Below are 21,171 nucleotides of genomic sequence, written 5' to 3' on the forward strand. Positions count from 1 at the left end.
CAAAATGATTTTAAAATTTTTATTTATCAGTTTTTTGACCATTTTTGAAGTCACTGTAAGCAGATATAAAATTGAACCCAAGCTTTAGAGTCACATATATACAACATTATATAGGGTCATCAAACACACAAGGAGGCTTTTTTCAGCTGCAGTAACAGTATAAAGGACGATGTTTTGCTACCTCTCCTGTAGGTTCTTTTCCCAGCATGTCCGGCAGTGTCTGCTGGCTGAGTTTTGAGGTCCCAAAAAAGGGACTTTTACCTTGCACAGGTGTGACATTTGTATACCCTATGTTGCTAAGAACACTCCCCATTGTGGAATGTGGTGTCGTGTCCAAATTTGATACGATATATATATAGAATTGTTAATACAATTTTATGAAATGGTAAAACGGCATGCAAAAACAATTTAAAACGGTTTGTGTGTGACCTTTTTTAATATTTCAACGGAATATACCCCATTTTAGTCATTAATAGGCAAAAGTTCACCCATTTGTGCCATAGGAAAAAAATTTTGAGAAAAAGAAAAAGTCATCACTAGATCCACAAGCATGGCACAGTCCCATCAGGTTTGAGAGAGCCCGGAGTAGAAGGAAGGCAAGGAACAGGGCGTCCCACGCAGGACACAACTGCCCAAATAGTTGGGTTTTTTAAAAAATCTATTTATACAATTTATTGTACCACCCTACTACTATAGACTCTTAGCAGTCTACAAATACCACAATACCACAATAAAAATAAAATTCGGTTAAAATGTTAAAATCAAACTTGAATTAAAACATTCCAGAAGCTTATCCAGTCAGGAATAAAGAGGTAAGAAAACGTCATGTGCACTTACAAGTGTCATAACACTGGTAATTCTGTACGGTTTAAACACAGAGTAAGGAAATGCCAGGCCCTCAGGCCTGGAATCTATTTCCGAGGCTAAGTCATGCAGTAGAATATGATGTAGGGTAGGAATTAATTAGCAGCTCCTGCTAAAGGATGTCCCCAAATTGGTGCTTTTAAAAACGTTTGCGCCTTTTCCGTGCTATCACGTTGCCTCTATTTATAGAAAGCTGCAAGCTACATAAAAGCTTTATAAATACCTTCCCACTGCCCTCTTGGCGTTGCAAATCAAAACTGCTTCCAAAGCCTGCCTTTCTGCTTACTTATCAGTTGGGTGTCTCTTTAACATGCACCTCTTTCTATAACTATATATCATTACAATTGCTCTTCATATCTCCATAGAAGTGTGCACAAAAGCAAAGACTAACAAGAAGTTTTGGCCTGTTTTGGGAATTATAAATAAAACAGGTTTGGTCCCCAGTCTCTCCTTACCTGGGCCTTCTCCTAGCAAGAGAGAGAAATGCCATGGGCAGTCATAGTGCTGCTCTGTGCAAACACGGGGCAGAGCTATCATTGCTGTGCCTTTACGGTTGTGGGAGCACGTGTGGAAGCAGTTTTGTTTGCTATAGTCAACCAAGGGAGTGGCTGCCTACAAGCCTGTAGATATATGCTGCTTTCATGGACTTGGTGTCATCTTAGACCCCGAAGCCTGATCCACACAGTAGCATGTGATAGTGGAATGTGCGATATCACTTTGAATTGCACGCATGTAAGGAGGTGTCACATTTTTGAATGCTCTCTCACGTGAAAAAAAATCCCTGCAAGCAGAAATCTAGCACAACAGGAGAGGTACTTTTTTTTAAAAAAAAAAACTGGATGCAGTTTAAAAACAAAACAAAACATGGGTAAGAACTTTAAAAATCGTGTTTTCCATCCTTGGAGACTGAACTGTCGCAGTCATGGGAATGTAGGGAGCTGCCTCACCATTTGACCATCTAGCTCAGTATTGCCCACACTGACTGGCAGCAGTTCCTCAGGTTTGAGGCAGGGAGCATTTCCCAGACCCACCTGGAGATGCTGGGGATTGAACCTGGGACCTTCTGCATGCAAGGCAGACCCTCTACCGCTAAGCTACAGCCCTTTCCATGCTGCCACCTCAGGATTCTAGCACCTCACTCTGGTGCTTGTTTAGAGAAGAAGAAGAGTTTGGATTTGATATCCCGCTTTATCACTACCCTAAGGAGTCTCAAAGCGGCTAACAATCTCCTTTTCCTTTCTCCCCCACAACAAACACTCTGTGAGGTGAGTGGGGCTGAGAGACTTCAAAGAAGTGTGACTAGCCCAAGGTCACCCAGCAGCTGCATGTGGAGGAGAGGGGAAGCGAACCCGGTTCCCCAGATTACGAGTCCACTGCTCTTAACCACTACACCACGCTGGCTCCCTCTCACCATGCCCTGAAGACAGCTGAAGTGTCCATAAGTACAGTCGTACCTTGGTTGTCCAATGCCTTGCGACTTGAACATTTTGGCTCCCGTACGCCGCAAACCCGGAAGTGAGTGTTCCGGTTTGCAAACGTTCTTTGGAACCCGAACATCCGACACAGGTTCCGTGGCTTCCAATTGGCTGCAGGAGCTTGCATGCCTTGGTTTCTGGATGTTTCGGAAGTCAAACGGACTTCCGGAACAGATTCCATTCGACTTCCAAGGTACGACTGTAGTCTTAAAAGAAGCTTTGCCTAGCCTTTCCTGGAAAATACTATTAACGAGGAGATTCTAGGAATTCCCTAGATAACTTTTCTGCTGCAGGATTGCTTGTTTATAGTTGGGCAATGGCCCTAATTCAGGCTGTATCTTTTTCAATTACAGAATTATAAGAGACCACGGGCTCATCAATCTCAGAAAGTTCCAGAGTGAGTATCTTGGCTATCAGCCTTAATGGTTGTTGCTGCCTGGCTAAAATTAGTCTGAAAGTATGCTGCCTGATTCACCCTTTAAATACCTTGGTGTTGCTATTTCTGTTTGTGAAATTACCTCTGGGGGCAAATAGTGGTTCCAGCGAACGTTCTGACTCTGCAGCATTGGGGCTCCCCTGGATCAGACCCAAAACTTGACTAGTCCAGCATCTTCTTCCCCACAGTGTCCAACCCAGCTGCTTATTTCATTTTATTCACTTACGGTATATATATATGATTATTGTTTTTTGCCTGCCCTTCACCATAAGCTCCCAGGATAGGTTATAACAGGCATCCCCAAACTGCGGCCCTCCAGATGTTTTGGCCTACAACTCCCATGATCCCTAGATAACAGGACCAGTGGTCAGGGATAATGGGAATTGTAGTCCAAAACATCTGGAGGGCCGAAGTTTGGGGATGCCTGGGTTATAACAATATATGTACAATTATAAAAACAGATAAGAACAATATAAATTTCGGCAGAAGAGGTGGGTCCTGCAAAACAAACATACCTCGGTCCAGTATACCTGAAGGAGCGTCTCCACCCCCATCGTTTTGCCCGGACACTGAGGTCCAGCGCCAAGGGCCTTCCGGCAGTTCCCTCGTTGCAAGAAGCCAAGTTACAGGGAACCAGGCAGAGGGCCTTCTCGGTAGTGGCACCCGCCCTGTGGAACGCCCTCCCATCAGATGTCAAAGAGAAAAACCAGATTTTTAGAAGACATCTGAAGGCAGCCCTGTTTAGGGAGGCTTTTAATGTTTAATAGATTATTGTATTGTATTTTTCTGTTGGACGCTGCCCAGAGTGGCTGGGGAAGGCCAGCCAGATGGGCGGGGTATTAATAATAATAATAATAATAATAATAATAATAATAATAATAATAATAATACTTTGTTGAAGGCCAGGATAAAGAGGTGCAGCTTCATTGCACAGCAAAAGCTGTAAAGTGAGGGTGCTGGGTGTGCCTCTATTTTGGGGTTGTGTCAGAGAAAGTCCCCAGGGGGTGCCATTTCCTGGACTTCTGAGGGTGGCGGAAAAACCAAGAGAGCTCACTCCACCCCTCTGCAGAGCTTAACACCTGAGAAGGTGTGTAGAGATGGAGGTAGTCTTTCAGATACTTGGGGCCTGAGTTGTTTAGGGCTTTAAGCATTTATGGTAGGCAGGCAAGCAAAGCATGTGAAAAACAGCTCTCTCCTGCTTTAGTCACCCAGTGACTGGTATCAGAAGGATAGTGCCTCTGATTCCGCCGGTAGTATATGGCTATAGGATTGGTGGGATCTTATCAGCCTCTGCTGCTCCAGAGAAGCGGACACGGAGCAATGGATTCAAGCTACAAGAAAGAAGATTCCACCAAAACATTAGGAAGAACTTCCTGACAGTAAGAGCTGTTCGACAGTGGAACTTGCTGTCAAGGAGTGTAGTGGAGTCTCCTTCTTTGGAGGTCTTTAAGCGGAGGCTTGACAGCCACCTGTCAAGAATGCTTTGATGGTGTTTCCTGCTTAGCAGGGGTTGGACTGGATGGCCCTTGTGGTCTCTTCCAACTCTATGATTCTTGGATGGGAGGCCACTAGAAGCTCATGCAACAGCAGCATATTAATCCATTTTTTTCAAAAAGGCTACTTTAAAATGCACATGTATTTTTGTTATTATTGTAACTGTTGTTATTAAGCTGGAGACAAAACATCCAATAGCCACATACTATGGTCACCCACACCTTTGGCCTGCTGGGATTGTCATCTCGGTACTAACCGGCCCAGAATGGATGGATTCTGCTAAGGAGAAAAATGTGAATCCATTCCTGATAACTTGCAGCCCCGACATCTACATGCTTGCAAGCTGTAATATCTGTGCCCCACACAACCAGATGTTGTGTTGGTGTTGCTTGAACTGAACACCTGCAAATTTTTAAGAGTCTTGAGAGGAGGGGTTCTACAGGTAGATACATGAACACACAAGCAGGCTAGCACCATGGAACGCATTTCAGTGATTGAAAATAGCACTGGAGGCTGATCCATTAGGGGAAATGGCACACTGCCCCACCAACTCAGCCCCCCCTCCCTCAGCCAGCCCCCACCTGCTTGCCAGCCTGCTCACAGCCAGTTCAGGGGGTGCCACCACTGCCTGCCTGCTTTCTCCTCCTCCTTAGTCTCAGGGTTTCTCTTGTAGAAACCAGGGAGGAGGAGGGCAAAACTGGAATAAGCTCTTGTCATTGGCTTATCATTGGCTCTGGCTCCACTTAACCTGTGGCTTCCCTGCCTTCTGTCCCACCAGTCCCTTGGGCACCAGCCACCACTGGAAAACGGACCAGAGCCCTGGAGAGAACCCATTTAAGGAGAATGGTTAAGAATAAAAAGCCACGAATAGGGAATTTTCAGCTAAGCACACAATCACTTCTATCTGACCTGCACATACTTCATTCGGACTCTACCCGAGAAGAAGCCGCGTCGCATTCATGTTGTGTCCTTTGAATCTGCATTTTTCTCCTTTGCTAAGAAAGCAGCTTTCTGTGTCTCCTCCCCTTGTCTTGCAGTTCTGGAAAGAAGGTACCCAAAAGAGGTTCAAGATCTTTACGAGACCATGAGGCGCTTTGCAAGGATCCTGGGGCCAACGGAGCACGACAAATTCATAGAAAGTCACGCATGTAGGCATCACCTGGTCTTCTGTCTTTCACGCTTGTGTTCCTCTTTCACGTTGCACAGTGCTAGGGATCACGCATGAATTCTCTCCATTTATATAAGCTGCAAAAGTCCCCCTCCCCAGATATCATTGGCACATACAGTTTCTGCTGCAATTGTGGTACAGTAAAAAAGGGCAGGAAATTGTGAAACCTTTTTATTGAATCAGCCCCTGTGCGGGGAACCTTTGGCCCTCCAGATGTTTCCAAACGACAACTGCCACCATCCCTGGCCATTGGGATGTTGTATTTCGTTAACATCTGGAGAGCTGAAGGTCCTCCACTCCTGCCATAGGGGGATGCAAGCTTTGGAGCTGTGCCAAGCCCTTAAAAGAAGGACAGGTGGGTGTGGGCATGCATGTAAGGGGTAAAGGTAAAGGGGCCCCTGACCATCAGGTCCAGTCGTGTCCGACTCTGGGGTTGCGGCGCTCATCTCGCTCTATAGGCCGAGGGAGCCGGCGTTTGTCCGCAGACAGCTTCCGGGTCATGTGGCCAGCATGACAAAGCCGCTTCTGGCAAACCAGAGCAGCGCACGGAAACGCCGTTTACCTTCCCGCCGGAGTGGTCCCTATTTATCTACTTGCACTTTGACGTGCTTTCAAACTGCTAGGTGGGCAGGAGCTAGGACCGAGCAACGGGAGCTCACCCCGTTGCAGGGATTCAAACTGCCGACCTTCTGATCAGCAAGCCCTAGACTCTGTGGTTTAACCCACAGCGCCACCTTGGTCCTTCTGGTCCTTCGAGCCAGAAATGAACCAGCAACCTAAGGGCACGCATGTAGGCACGCATAAAAAATATTTGGTGCATGGGATTTGGTTTCATTTCGTTGCTTGAGTGATGGATTCTGCTCACCAAGCTTTTAGCATGGTGGTGGGCAACCAGACGTTGCTGGACTCCGGCTCTCATTAGTCCCAGCCAGCCTGGCCCAATGGTCAGGGATGATGGGAGATGAAGCCCAGCAACATCTGGAAGCTGACAGATGTGTGTTCGTGTCCTGCCCGGTCCTTAGCATCTTAAGTATAAAGCACACTCACCAGTCTGGCTATTCCAGTTAGAAGATCAAAAGTGGTATTACAAATAGCTTTATTACAGGCTGTTTTATGACCGCAAAGTCTGCCAAGGGCTTTTTAAGGTTTATTTCCAAAAGCGCATCTCGTAAGGAAGACTACGGTGTGTAGAGGAGGCCTTCCCAACTCCCATCATCCCTGACCCTATTGGCCATGCTGGCCACAGAAGCTCCTGACCCCTTCTTTTAGGACAGGAGATCAGCAAAGAAAATGGATTGGGAGAAATGATCACACACAACCTATTCTGTCATTGTTGAACAGATACTTGAGGGAAGGGATCAAAACCTTCTGCTTTGCCCCCAGTAACTGGTTTGATGCAGTTCACAAGTTTGTTCCGACTGTGACAGCTATATTTGCTTTTTTTGTTTGCCCAAGCTAGCATGCAGCAAATATCTGTGTGGTTGTTGTTTTTTTCATGTCTTGAAGCAAAACTCTCATGCATATAACGCAGTTGTGATTCATGTCCCTGGAACAAAGCAACAGGTTTCTGGGCAGTAGTTGCTGACACATGTACACACACACACAACATCTTGTGCAAGGTGTTGTGAAATTAACCCAGTTGTCCAGAGCAGAGAAGCTGGCCCTCATTCAAGTACAGTTACTAATTGTTCTCGGCTTTGAATAAGGAATAGCATCAGCACAAAGGAACCACCCACAATGAAGCCAAGTCTCTGCACTTTTACCCGGAAGGAAACAAGGCTCTGTTCTCTGCTGCAAAAGGATATATGAAATAGTTCTACCCTCACGGAAACCAAATATTCAGTTTTGCAGATAACCACCCCAAGCATGTGAATGTCACTTTTTTTGGGGGGGGGGAGGAGGGATGAGACAGAAGCAGCTGTAGAAATGAGGAACTCAGAGGTTCCTGAACTTCAGGAGTTTTCCAGCCCTCCAATGAGTTGTTTTATTATTAGAAAATCTGACCCAGAAAGCACTTGCTGTCAGAATTTCAGCAAGATTTTTACAAGGCTGCCACTAAGTGTCAAGTCAGGGGGATCCCATGATTCGGCATCCTGTCGGTGGCTTTGCCTTTCAAAGGTGCCTCACTCTTCCATCATCTAGTTTGCATAATTAACAATCTTTAATTGGCCTCTCTGCATTCCAGCAAGAGGCAGTTGTAAACGATTATTCCCTTCTACATTTCCTCTTATTTCTGTTTGATGGAACTCCCAGCCAGCATCAACAACTTCAAAGCTGTTTCTGTGCTCCGCGCCAGGGACTTTCCACAGAAATGGGAGCGGCAGTTTCTGCATAGTTGTGGTTTTGTTGAGATCTGAAACTTTTCTAATTAGTTACTCAAGAAAGGTTTTTTTTTAAAAAAACAAAACAATTAGCTCATAATGTCCCTTAACATGATCAAGCACAGGTGCTGCTCATGTATCCGAAAATGCAGCAATCAATAGGTTGGTTGGCTCTCCTCTTCCCTCTTTCCCTGAGGCATCGCCATTAATTGCTTGGAAGCAAATAAACATTAAGGGTAATAATAATAATTTTAGAATTTCTAGATAGCACTTATATAGCACTTCAGAGAACTCAGTGTGCTTCATAGGCACATGTAATAATTATATATGCCTTTCAATTAAAAAAAACAAAAACCTTCAAGCAGTTTACAAATAAAGCCATTTTTAATTTTTTTTATTACATTTATATCTCACCTTTCCTCCAAGGTGACATGCATGGCTTTCCCCCTCTCCAGATTATCCTTACAATATTGTGAGGTAGGCTAGCCTTGGGACCTCAGCTCAGTTTCTTGCCAAAAAGAAACTGGGGAATTTCCAACTCGCCCTCTTAGCTTTTGCACACCGTCACTCATAAGGGTATACCATATTCTATAATGTGTAGCGCAGGGGTGGGGAACCTCAGCCCTGGGGGCCAAATGTGCCCCCCCAGGCTTCTCTGTCTGGCCCTCCTCAGACCAAACCCCTCACTGTCCGTGGTTCACACCCCACAGATGTGCCCTTGAGTTCTGACAACACTTCTGCCCAGTGGAGGATAGAGAAGGATGTGTGTGTAGAAATTAGCCTAGTGTATGAAGGCAAATTTTACATTCATTGCTGCACCCACTTTTGCCTCTGTCCCCACTGCCTCGCCACTGGCACATGGTTCCTAGAAGGGGGTGCAGCCCTCAGGATGAAAAACTCTTTCCCACATCTGAAATTAGTTTTTTTCAAGCGGTTTTACAAGAAGCTGCTCTTCCAAACACTGGTGCCTAATCCTCTTTCAAGACGGCTAGCTCGGACTTGTGACCCAGGTGGCGCTGTGGTTAAACCACTGAGCCTAGGGCTTGCTGATCAGAAGTTCGGCGGTTCGAATCCCCGTGACGGGGTGAGCTCCCGTTGCTTGGTCCCAGCTCCTGCCAACCTAGCAGTTTGAAAGCACGTCAAAATGCAAGTAGATAAATAGGAACCGCTACAGCGGGAAGGTAAACGGCGTTTCCATGTGCTGCTCTGGTTTGCCGCCAGAAGCGGCTTTGTCATGCTGGCCACATGACCTGGAAGCTATACGCCGGCTCCCTCGGCCAATAATGTGAGATGAGCGCGCAACCCCAGAGTCGGTCACGACTGGACCTAATGGTCAGGGGTCCCTTTACCTTTACCTTTAGCTCGGACTTGGGTCACATTTCTGGCATCACCGATCTACCTTCCCTGGGGCTTTGCCATCTCTCTTCTCAGGCTCACAGAGACCTGGTTTCCCCTTTGTCACTTTCATTAACATGTCTGCAGCCACTTGGCTCCCACGCCAGCTTTTCGAGAGACTTGTTGCATTAAAGTACTTCAGCAGTTGTCTCAGCCTGTCTGCCTGTCCCCATCTCCCCACCATACACGGATGCTCTCACCCAATGGAAGCATTGTAGATCTGAGTTCCTTTGTTCACATATGTTTACCCTGTATACATGGGGGGGGCGTGTTCCCCACATTTGCAACAAATAATGAATATAAATAAATGCCTTTTCAAAAGACAGCTAGAAACTTGGTAGGGCTGAAATTCTGAGGGATCCAGACTCGACTCCAGCTACCATGTTACGTACAAAGAGCCAGGGTTGTATACGGTAGTAGTGGATAGGGCACCCAGGGGGTGACCTGACGGTTCCCTCGCTGCGAGAAGCCAAGTTGCAGGGAACCAGGCAGAGGGCCTTCTCGGTGGTGGCGCCCGCCCTGTGGAACGCCCTCCCATCAGATGTCAAAGAGAAAAACAGCTACCAGATTTTTAGAAGACATCTGAAGGCAGCCCTGTTTAGGGAGGCTTTTAATGTTTAATTGTTAGGAAACCCAGCCAGATGGGCGGGGTATAAATAATAAATTATTATTATTTTTCCCTTTTTTATAAAAAAAATATGTCTCTGTTATTTTTACCCAGTGGAGTTTGAGCTGCGAAGGGAAATCAAACGACTTCAGGAGTACAGGACAGCAGGGATCACCAATTTCTGCAGTAAGTACTTGCTGAATAAGTTAGCTATGGCTGGGCTGCTGTGGCGCTTAATTCAAAGCAGGACGTATCGTAAGTAATGTCCATCCGAAATATGTTCATTTGCATGTCAGCCCGTTGTACTTTTGGGGGTTGGGGCAAGCAGCAATTTGAACTGCTTTGAATCCCTTGATTATTTAGGGAATGCCCCACAAGGCATACGGCTGGATTCTGCAGCAGTGACCAGTTCTGACTGCGTTGGGGAATTACCTGTTTGACTCATGAATGCAGGAGTGCCCTTCATCAGAGGGAAGACAATGTCTACCTACCTTGTCATCAGAGTCTAGCTTCCTGCTTTGGGGGGGAGCAGGGAGAGAGGCAAACCTCTCTGCTGTGTCAGCAAACAAGCTCACGTATCATAATCATTTTATTTGTTTGTTTACTTATTTATACACCATTTCATGCCAAGATGGCTTCTGAGCGGTTGCTTTGGGCTTTTTGATCTTGCTCACAAGACAGGACAAGCCTAGCCTAGCTGTCTCTTGAATCAGGAGTTTCTAAGCCAGGCATCCCCAAACTGCGGCCCTCCAGATGTTTTGGCCTACAACACCCATGATCCCTAGCTAACAGGACCAGTGGTCAGGGAAGATGGGAATTGTAGTCCAAAACATCTGGAGGACCAAAGTTTGGGGGTGCCTGTTCTAAGCCTTCGGGTATTCGAGACCCACCCCACCCCTAAGCAAAGCTGGTTTTCGTGACAAATTATCCCTGAGCAACTAACCCTGAGCTCACTCCAATCTCAACAGGTCAGTAATTCACTGGCAGGATGAGAGACCCTTGGCTCTTGCAGCTGGTTATGTAAATCACACACCCCAAAAGCCTCTTTTATCTGGCCCTTGGGACACCCCTTAGCTCACATCACCTCCTGGCTGCTTTGCACCTAGAGTGCTTTTGCCCGGCTGGAATGTGTCCTTGAACTCTGATAATGCCTTGTTTCCCTGGATGGAGGAGAGGGGTATGTATATGTGTGGAATGTAGCCTACTGTACAACTCCCAGCCTCCAAATACATTCATTGCCCCACCCACGCTGCCTCTGGCCCTGCCCACTATGGCCCCCAGAAGACTGTGCTGAAGGAGATGCGGCCCTCAGGCAGAAAAAGTTTCTGCGTGTAAATTATTGCGGCTAGAACTAGCAAATGCTAGGATTTCCCAGCACGACAGCGTTAGGACTTGCTGGTGAATGTCAACATCTACCACGTTTGACATCTAACGTACATATGGTTTGTATCCAACATCAGCCCTTCTCGGGGCAGAGCCATAGGAAATGCATGGGTCCTGGCTACTTAGGTCCAATAAAATTGCCAAAAGCTGCTTTGCCTTCTTAGCATGGGTCAGCTGCCTGTGGCAGTTCGCTTGTCTGGTGAGCCGTATCAAGGCCTGTTTTCTTGGCACAGGTGCAAGAACGTATGACCGGCTCAAAAAGACCCGCGAGGAGGAGTGCCTGAAGCGCACGATGCTCTCCGAAGTCCTCCAGTACATCCAGGACAGCAGCGCCTGTCAGCAGTGGCTCAGCCGGCAAGCGGACATGTAGGTCGACCAAAAAGGAGGGTTTGGAGGTGGTTGTTTTTAGTAAAACCAGAGCAGAATTGGCACGGAGCAGCTGTTTCGTAAACCCAGAATAAGCAAATGAGGGTGGTGTGTGGGTGTGGCATACTACAAAAAAGTAAGTGGTTGAATCTGCTTTTAAGGACCTTCTGTATCAGTTTTGCCATGAAATATCTGCCTAGGCCCAATATTCTCGTTAATGAAAGAAAGGTGGAGCTAAGCGACTTTAAGAACATAAATCTGGTAAAGCAGGAATTCATGTTTCCTACCCAGGTGGGAGCTCCTATTCTGGGAAAACCCAGGATAAGCCTTGCCAACCAGGAACATGTGTAAAGGTAAAGGGACCCCTGACCATTAGGTCCAGTCATGACCGACTCTGGGGTTGTGGCGCTCATCTCGCATTCCAGGTCATGTGGCCAGCATGACAAAGCCGCTTCTGGCGAACCAGAGCAGCGCATGGAAACGCCGTTTACCTTCCCGCCAGAGCGCTACCTATTTATCTACTTGCACTTTAACGTGCTTTCGAACTGCTAGGTTGGCAGGAGCTGGGACCGGACCGAGCAATGGGAGCTCACCCCGTCACGGGGATTCGAACTGCCAACCAAGCCCTAGGCTCTGTGGTTTAACCCACAGCGCCACCCGCATCCCTGTATACTCTGTGCCAAAATTATTATTATTATTATTATTATTTATTTAGCCCATTCTCTGACTTCTGAGCATTCAGCAGGCATTGCCCACGTGCTTTCCAGTATAACTTGTTTCTTTTCATGAAATCTCCATGTCTTCCCTACCATATATTCCGGGCCCTTTCCTGCACTTTTGCCTGTCACAACCCTGCCTTTCAGTAACGCTGATGCAGGCAACCAGAAAGTCCTGAGGCACCCGCCCCAAGCCAAGAAACCCAAAGATGGCAACTCTCGAGCCATTGAAGGCTGGCATCCTCAGCCATCCGGGCCTCACTGCTTGTCTTGAGCTTGCTCGTCCAGGCAGACCATACACTCGCACGGGGGGGGGGGGGGGGGTTGCAGCGCTAGACTATAGGCCAGAGGTCTGCCCATTTAAGGGCTGTCCTTGTAATGCCGACCAACCTTACCGAGAGGGCACGAGATAGTCAGGCCCAGGGAGTATAAAATAGCTCAGCTGAGATTGAAAGGGGGGGGGGCTTTTTCACACATGGAAAAAATGTGTGCGTGACCCATTCTCGTGCCACACAAGGCTTAATTTGTAATACGTTTTCTTTTAAAATTTCATTTTCAGAGATTCTGGCCTAAGTCCCACAATCCCGGTGACCTCAACTTCTGGTGAGTGTTTTCCAGGGCCCGCCCACATTTCCAGCCCTTGCACCAGTTTCAGTGCTGTTAGAAATGGGGAAAGCAAGCCATACCCATTAGCAGTTAATGCACTACTAATCCCACACCACACCCTACTATTAAAAGGAAGGACTAGGTTGCCACATGCTGGGCAACTGCTGATTCCTCCCACCCAGACTCCTTGCTGACCAGGAAACAGGCATCGGAAAGCCACCAGTCAAACCGCAGCAGAGCAGGGGCCTCTCGGAGGTGCTACCCCTGGGATAGGAAACCTCTGTCCTTTGAAGGTCTATTGACTCATGGGAAAAGCCGCAGTCTATAGAACAACATTCCCCAGCATCTCCAGGCAGAGCTGTTGTAGGAAGGAGCCCTGCCCGAAACCCTGGATTGCCACTGCCAATCGATTCAGGCAATTCAGAATGAGTTCAGTATAAGGCTTCCAAATTTCCTATGTTCCCAAATCTTTCGCAGCCAGCATGATGTGCTGGTTAGAGTACGACCTGGGAGACCAGGGTTCGAATCCCCACTTAGCCGCTTGAAGCTGACCGGGTGACCACAATCTCAGCCAGACCTCCTTAACTATGTTGTTGTGAGGATAATCTGGAGAGAGTGAGAAGCTTAGCTGCCAAGTATCCCGTTTTTCGCGGGAAACCCCCGGATTTTAATCGGTTTCCCACTGTTCTCCCGAATGGAGAAAAATCACGGAAATCCCCCAGATTTCCTACCTGCCAGGGAGCCTCCATTTTGGGTACCGCTCTTCCCATGTGTGGGCACCGGAAATCGGGCAGAGCAGCACCGGAAGTTGCTTCTGCACATGCCCGGCGGCCACCACCAAGATGGCCTCTGAGCATGCATAGAAGCGACTTCCGGTGCCGCTCTGCCCAATTTCCGGTGCCCACACATGGGAAAAGTGGCCCCGGAAGTTGCTTCTATGCAACTTCCGGTGCCACGCCGCTGCTGATTCCGCATTTTTCAGCAGGAGACTTGACAGGTATGGTGAGAAGCATCTTGAGCTCCTTGGAGGAAAGCTGGGATATAGATGCAAGAATGAATACAATAAATGAGCCAAAACAGAATGCTGGGAGAACAAGCACACACACAAACACACACCTTTCTCTTCCAGGGTCACAAGCTCAGTCCTGGCTTGACAAGGACTTATTTCAGTCATGGCATCCCATGGCAAAGAGCACTTCACATGTTGCAATCAAGCGTGTGGCTGCCTGCGCATACAGGGGCTGTGAGCTGTCTCCAGCTCCTCAATTTGCGCCTTCCTGTGAAGAGGCCCCTCGGCCGTCTTTTCCCCAAACCAGTGGTCCGTATGCAATATTTGACAGCTGGTTTTCAGCTCTGCAGCCTGTAACTTTTTCCACGCTGCACGCCTCAGAGGAAAGGTGGCTGAGCCTAATAGACATGTCCCAGTCACCCATAGTTGCCCCACTTTGCCCAGTGTGAGGGTTAGGTGTGGTTCAGGTTTTTTGGGGTGGGTGGGGGAGAAGGGCAGTCTGTTGCATTGACAGCTGAATGTGCCAGGTTCAAATCCCCACTTAAGCAGCTGAGCAAATTGCACTTCCCTGCTTTTGCCTGCAGTCCTAAGCACATTTGCCAGGAATTGCATACCATGAAAACCCAGCGGCACTTAACTTCCTGGTAAATACACTTAAGTACCATTGAGCTCAGTGGGGCTTTTAACTGCTGAGTAAATAAACACATTGATAGGGATTTTTATCCCGCTCAGTCCCACAGGCTGGAGTAGCTTGCAATCAAAAGCTATTATGCACAGCAGGGGAGGGGGACACCTGGGCTATCCAGATGTCGCCAGACTACAACTCCCATCATCCCTGACCATTGGCCATGCTGGCTGATGGGAGTTGGAATCCGCAACATCCAGAGGGCCACAGTCCCTGATATAAAGCAAAATCCAAGTACAGTAGATTAAATGTTGAAGCCCATTCGGCATCTTATTCCCCATGAGTTTTGAGAGTCCTCATCTTGGTCACAGAAGAAGAAGAGTTTGGATTTGATATCCTGCTTTATCACTACCCTAAGGAGTCTCAAAGCTGCTAACAATCTCCTTTCCCCTCCTCCCCCACAACAGACACTCTGTGAGGTGAGTGGGGCTGAGAGATTTCAAAGAAGTGTGACTAGCCCAAGGTCACCCAGCAGCTGCATGCGGAGAAGCAGAGACGTGAACCCAGTTCCCCAGATTACGAGTCTACCGCTCTTAACCACTACACCACACTGGCTCTCCAGCAACCCAGACACCTTATTGAAGGCTCCCAGTCACAAACATTCCAACCCTCCAACCTCTCCCACACCAATGGCTTCCTCCACTCCCATTATACCTGCTTTTGCCTAAACCTGACTTATACTTCCCATCCCCAGGAAGGTACAGTGCCTAGGCTTGTTGCAGGAACCAAAAATAGACAATGCAAAGTGCAAGGCACACTGAGTGTCTTACTTACTACTGGTCCATCCAGCCCGGTATTGTCTGCTCTGACTGGCAGCAGCTCTCTTCCATTCTCAGACATCTGTGTCTCACTACTCTGCTACCTGAAACCCTTCATCACTGGAGACGCCTGGGATTGAGCCTGAGCTGTGGATCATCCCCCATGAACTTTAAGATATTATTAGCCGAAACACGGAGGTCGAAGCTGTGTCAAACTCATAAAAGCACAGACAACTTGTAAGAGTGACTCCCTACAGGGAGCCAGCCCCCATCATCCTGACGTCAACCTCGCCAAGCACAGGGAGCAGCAGTGGCTCTGAAGCAGCCAGAGGGGGAGGAAGAGACTTGGAGGGAGAGAGCAATCAGAGTGAGGAACAAGAGGAAAGCTCAGTGGGCGGAGAGATGCAGACAGAGGCTCAGGGATGTTGCAGAGCCAGGGCACCGACAGCTCAGGGAGGAAACTGAGAGGGCATTGCTCCTTCCGGCGCAAGAAGTGAGTGCGATGCGACGCAGGTCACAGGGGAGGCGTTTTGGGGTGCACCGACTACTTTGCTGGCGTAGGAACGGACGTACGCCATTGCCGGATTCTGATTCGGGATGAGAGGTCATGTTTTAGGCTGTCTCTACACTGTAAATAATTAGCACAATAAACGTCTTTGAAGACAAACTGGACTCAAGCGGACTTACTCTAGAGTAGCCACGACGACCCTCTGACACAACTCAAAAACAGATTTGGGGAGAAACAACAGCATATTATGTATTATCTCAAATCCTTTCCGCGCCACCGCCATCTCTTTCGGGGTGGGGATCCTACAGCCCTCAAGATGCTGTCAGATTCGAAATTCCCACCAGCCCCAGCCCACATGACAAGTGCTCTGGGGGAACAGGAGTTTCACCCTGTTATCAATCAATCAATCAATCAATCTAGCAACATCTGAAGGGCCACAGCATTATTTTTTGTTCTTCCTGCATTGGTACTATAATGTCAGTGAACCTTCGTCACGTGCATCAGAGGCTAATGTGGTGGGGTTTTTTTGTCTTTTTGGTGCTCTCAAAATAGCACACTAGGACTGTAGATACTGTAATAATCAAAGGAGTAAAAAAAATAACAACTTTGGAAACCATAGTTGATGCTCTCTACAGGCACCACTTTGACTATCCTGACTTCCCACCCACCCTCCAACTGCCGCAGCATTTTCAGGAACAGCAAAGGTTGATTTTCAGAGCCACCAGCTCCTTGCTAACCGTGGATGGATGTTTATTCTGCTTTTATTACCTCCCCGCAGGTAGAAGGAGCGCACCGCCACTGAACCTCACTGGTCTCCCAGGCACAGAGAAACTTAATGAGAAAGAAAAAGAGGTAAATGGGGAACAGAGGCTGTCTGGGGGAACCGCAGCTTTAAAGGGCCATCGGCCTCTCGGGCAACAGTAAACCATAAGCCCAGTCAAAAACAGTTACAACGCAGGTAGCCAATTGCGGGGCATGCGTAGGAGCCCAGGAAGGTGCCTTTTACCAAGTCAGACCATTGGTCCCATTTAGCTTGGTATTGTCTACACTGACTGGCAGCAGCTCTCCAGGGTTTCAGGCAAGGGTACGGTTCTGCCTACCTGGGGATGAACTTGGGACCTTCGGCAGGCAAAGCAGATGGCTCTTATCATTGAGCCACAGTCCTCCCCACCAAAACCTGCTCTGGCTGAAAGACGTGAAATTATTGCAACGAGAGTTTGAGGCACACATTGCAAGGGATCATTTGCTCTAGTATTTCAGAGTTATCCTGGTGGCCACAGGCAGTGAGGAGATGCATGCTGGTGAGTGTGTAGAATTGCGCATGGGAGGCAGCAGCCTTGCCGAGGAGGCACAGAGTGCTTCTCCCCTCTGCTGCACTCAGCATGGAAGCAAAGCAGGCTGGCAGGGGAGCAAAGCCCCTACTCTGTGCACAGCCTAGGTTGTCAGTGAGCTGCTGCAAAAGGGACAGAGTGCCTGAACCCTCTACCACCTGCTAGCAGGCTAGTAACTTCCATGGGCTTGTTTACAAGGCTGCCCTAATTACCGGTTCACTTGATTCTTTGTAATGTTGCCCACCGTTACAAAACCGCAAGTGTGCAACTAGATTTGCCTGTGACTGTGGGTCAGTTATGTATAGGATTATATTGCTGGGTGACACTCTTAAGAGAATGTCATTAGCCCCACACTTACTTTATTTACACAATGTCTGTACAGTAATGCAATTTCTAAGCAGTGTGCCATAGGAACACAGTGGTACCTCTGGTTAAGAACTTGATTCGTTCCGGAGGTCCGTTCTTAACCTGAAACTGTTCTTAATCTGAAGCACCACTTTAGCTAATGGGGGCTCCTGCTGCCGCCGCGCAGCCGGAGCACAATTTCTGTTCTCATCCTGAAGCAAAGTTCTTAACCCGAGGTACTATTTCTGGGTTAGCGGAGTCTGTAACCTGAAGCGTTTGTAACCTGTAGTGTTTGTAACCCGAGGTACCACTGCATAGGAGGGATACAAAAGGGATGCAGGATAAAATCGGTTAAGGTTAACCGTAAAATAGAAGAGATGGACACTTAAGTCATCACCAGGCACCAGCAGTTCAACAGGGGCAGGGCCTGTCCGATCTCAGCCAGGAGGGCTGCATTTGTAAGTTACCAGAGCCCTTTAAGGAAGGGCTCTAGCTCAGTGGCAGGGCATCTGATTTGCACTCAGAAGGTCCCAGGTTCAAGTGCCCGAGCATCTCCAGGCAAGTCAGGGGGAGAAACCCCTGCTCCTGAAACCCTGGCAGTCACTCAACGTAGACAACACTGAGCTAAACAGACCAATGGAAGGCACTCTGTGGGAGGCACCTTTTTCTGTTCCAGCATCTGCAAACAGGGTCTGAATACCTCCACCACAGCTCAGCTAATTGAAAAAAGACTTGTGTACCCAAGTGTGGATCTATGTGTCTGTGTTGCCTTACGTGTGTGGGGGGGGGGTGTGCAAAAAGAAGAGTTGAGGGTAAGTTCAGAAGAAAAGGGCCAGGATTTGTTTTAAGGAGACTTTAACAATACTTCTCCAGCCCTTCTCTGGGGCCACTTGATAACACCAATTCCCTTTGGGGCTGCTTTCCTCTGCTCCTCCCAGGCAAATCTTAGATGTGCAGCCTTTTCCCATAAGCTTTCCCGACCCGACAAAACAGACCACCAGTTAGCTACTAAATTGGCATTTTGGGTGCCTTCCTGTGTTACAGGTGAAGCCGCCTTGTCTGCGGCACCGAGAAGGAGCTGCGTTTCTCTGAGACGTTCTGCTCTTGCCGTCTCGTTCCTGCTGGAGGTTTTGGCAGAGTGTTTCCTTATTAAAAGGAAGGAGGAGCAGGGGAAATAAGCAGCTGGTGTCTCCAATGGTGTCATTATATAGCACTGGGAACATCAGAGGCGAGCTGGATTTGGGGGACCAGCTGCTGCTGTTGTTGCCACCATGCTAAATTGGACTGCAGGCCTTTTGCAGAAGCCCCATTTCAGTCTCCGGGAGAGGCTGGGGGTTTGCCTTGGTAATAAACTTCCAGGATTTAAGAACTCCCGCATGCAGAGCCTTGCTCTGCATAACTTTTCTGGTTCTGTTACCGCTGGGCAGAGCCGAGTGCCAATTTTGTGAAAAGATATCAAAGGGAGCAGGCTTGGCCTGACTGCGGGGGATTAAGAGACAGCTGTCCTTATTGGCATGTCTCCCATCAGGCTCCGTCAGTCACTGCTAGCCCCCTCGCCCCAGGTTGGTTATATTTCCTAGTGCTGCGAAGGAGCAAGCTCTTCTCCCTCCCTGCCAATGCACACAAACGCAGGCAGAGATGTAGAAGGCTGGGTTTTGCCCACCTTCGGCGGATGATAAACATGTTGCCTTTTTGGATTATTGGAGGGCATGTGTGGTTCCCATCATGCCTTTGGGAGCGCTCCGTTTGTAATGACTCGCTGAAAGGCACCTGCCTTGGGAAGGTGTGTCTAGAACGCTGTAGTTGAGGATTAGGGAGCCACAGCCCAGAGGCCAAAGACAGCCCAACTCCCCTTTATCAACCACACCCTCCAAGCCCAGACTCCACCCCTTGCGGGTTTTGCTTTGCAACCCCGTGGAGCGTTTGTGCCTGGCTGAAGCAGGATGAGGGATTCTAATAATGCTTTCTGCTTATCTGGATGGAGGGTGGGCAAGAGGTGCATAGAAACAAGCCTGCTGCACAAAATACAACATCCGTATTCATTGCTCTGTGCCCTTTTGCCCTTGGCCCTGACCACTGCTGGTACATGGCCCCCGGTAGGGTTACCCAGAAGGGAATGCGGCTCTCGGGCAGAAAAGGGTTCCCCAACTCTTGTGTTCTATCTCCCCACACTCCATTTCCCCATTCTGCAGCTGGAATCAATCTACATGTTATTTTTGGGTGGCTGCTTTCCCCCCCCCTGGATTTTTATTACCTGGAAGGGTTACCGAGATAGTGCAGCCTTGAGGAAGCTGATGGGCAGGGTGGGGAAATGTTTGACGGGGGTGTGTGTGACCTCTGACCTTCTCTCCCAGCTCTGCCAGGTAGTTCGCTTGGTCCCCGGAGCCTACCTGGAGTACAAAGCGGCCTTAGTCAACGAGTGCCAGAAGCAAGGGGGCCTGAGGCTTGCCCAGGCACGAGCCCTCATCAAGATCGACGTGAACAAAACCAGAAAGATCTACGACTTCCTTATCCGGGAAGGATACATCTCCAAAGCTTGAAGGGGGAAGCGGGAGCCTTTGCTGGGACTCAAAGACCCTCCGTTTTGCTGAATGGTGGATAGGATGGTGAAGAGCTCTCTACGGAGGCTGGCTTCTCCATCCTGTTTTAAACTGTACTATGTAATGTTTTGTTGGCATTCTGCAGCGATGAACTTTTGGGAAGAGCTGTGGGACGTGTAAGCTATTATTAAAGTATGGAGTGGGCCTTCACACCTCTTGCAATGATTAAAAAAAGGATGGAAGCGCAGGGGTTGTTCTTTGTTGTTTTTGCCTTGGCACTCAGGAAGAGCTTAAGCACTGAGCGGAGGCTCCCAAACGCATCTTGTGCTCAGCTTTTGTGTGGGAGAGCCAAGCAAGGGAGAAGCTCCGCTCGCCTCTCCCCTTCCAGCTCGAAGGCTCCTGCCTTTTAAAACTTGTTTGCTTCAAGAGGCTCGGCACGTGCCGGAGGAGCTAAAAGCTGCATCACATGCCCAAGTTGCACCGTTCTAAAATTACACCATTCAGAAAGGGAGAGGGAGGCATGTCAATTTAGGAAGGCATTTGGAACATAATAAGAGTTATTCATCATCTGTTTTGAAAGTGTCTAAATTCTGCATCAAGAATTCAGATTTGTTTTGCGTGCAAAAATCATGCACGTGCAGAGTATTTGTTCAAATGTGCTTGCCTTACCTAAAGTAGCTCCAGTCTGTAGGCCGTAAGTTTGCCCAGACCTAAATGCCTGGTTCAGGATGGGCCGGCAGGGGAAAGGAGAGTGTAGCCAATGCTAGTCCTACCCGCAGCAGACCCCATTAAGCATAACGGGTGTGACTCACTTGTTTCTATTAATTCAAATGGGTCTACTCTGAGTAAAACTTGGCCGCAATGTTGAGTTGTGCAGGACTGAAGAGCAATAGCAGGTACATAAGGTGGTAACAAGCAATGAATGAATGAATGGCGCTTCAGATCACAGATCCCTCCAGATGCTGTTGAACTACAAGTCCCATCATCCCTGACCATAGCTGGGCTTGGGAGTTTGAGTCCAAAAACATCTGGAAGGACCCGCTCCCTGCTGCAGGTGTACCATCACCACAATACTGGAGCATCTCTTAGGTGTGTGTGTGTGTGTGTAATATTTCCAATTTTTCTGGCAGTATACTTTGGAGTATCGGATGCCAAAGACAAGCC

General features: G+C 48.3%; 1 protein-coding gene across 2 annotated transcripts in view; it reads left to right on the top strand.

The window, feature by feature from the left end:
• The window catches only part of TADA2A (transcriptional adaptor 2A), a 34,380-nt gene extending 14,126 nt beyond the window's left edge, over positions 1–20,254 (top strand). For both annotated transcript variants that reach the window (XM_035139678.2, XM_035139679.2), the window contains exons 10-16: positions 2,693–2,736; positions 5,307–5,417; positions 9,875–9,946; positions 11,377–11,509; positions 12,785–12,828; positions 16,570–16,643; positions 19,822–20,254. In XM_035139678.2, the coding sequence (XP_034995569.1) occupies positions 2,693–2,736; positions 5,307–5,417; positions 9,875–9,946; positions 11,377–11,509; positions 12,785–12,828; positions 16,570–16,643; positions 19,822–20,007 (664 nt within the window). In that variant the 3' untranslated portion in view covers positions 20,008–20,254. The remainder of the gene's footprint in view (positions 1–2,692; positions 2,737–5,306; positions 5,418–9,874; positions 9,947–11,376; positions 11,510–12,784; positions 12,829–16,569; positions 16,644–19,821) is intronic.
• Positions 20,255–21,171: the final 917 nt, after the last annotated feature.

The sequence above is a fragment of the Zootoca vivipara genome, chromosome 15, assembly GCF_963506605.1.
Source record: "Zootoca vivipara chromosome 15, rZooViv1.1, whole genome shotgun sequence".
Classification (NCBI taxonomy): domain Eukaryota; kingdom Metazoa; phylum Chordata; class Lepidosauria; order Squamata; family Lacertidae; genus Zootoca; species Zootoca vivipara.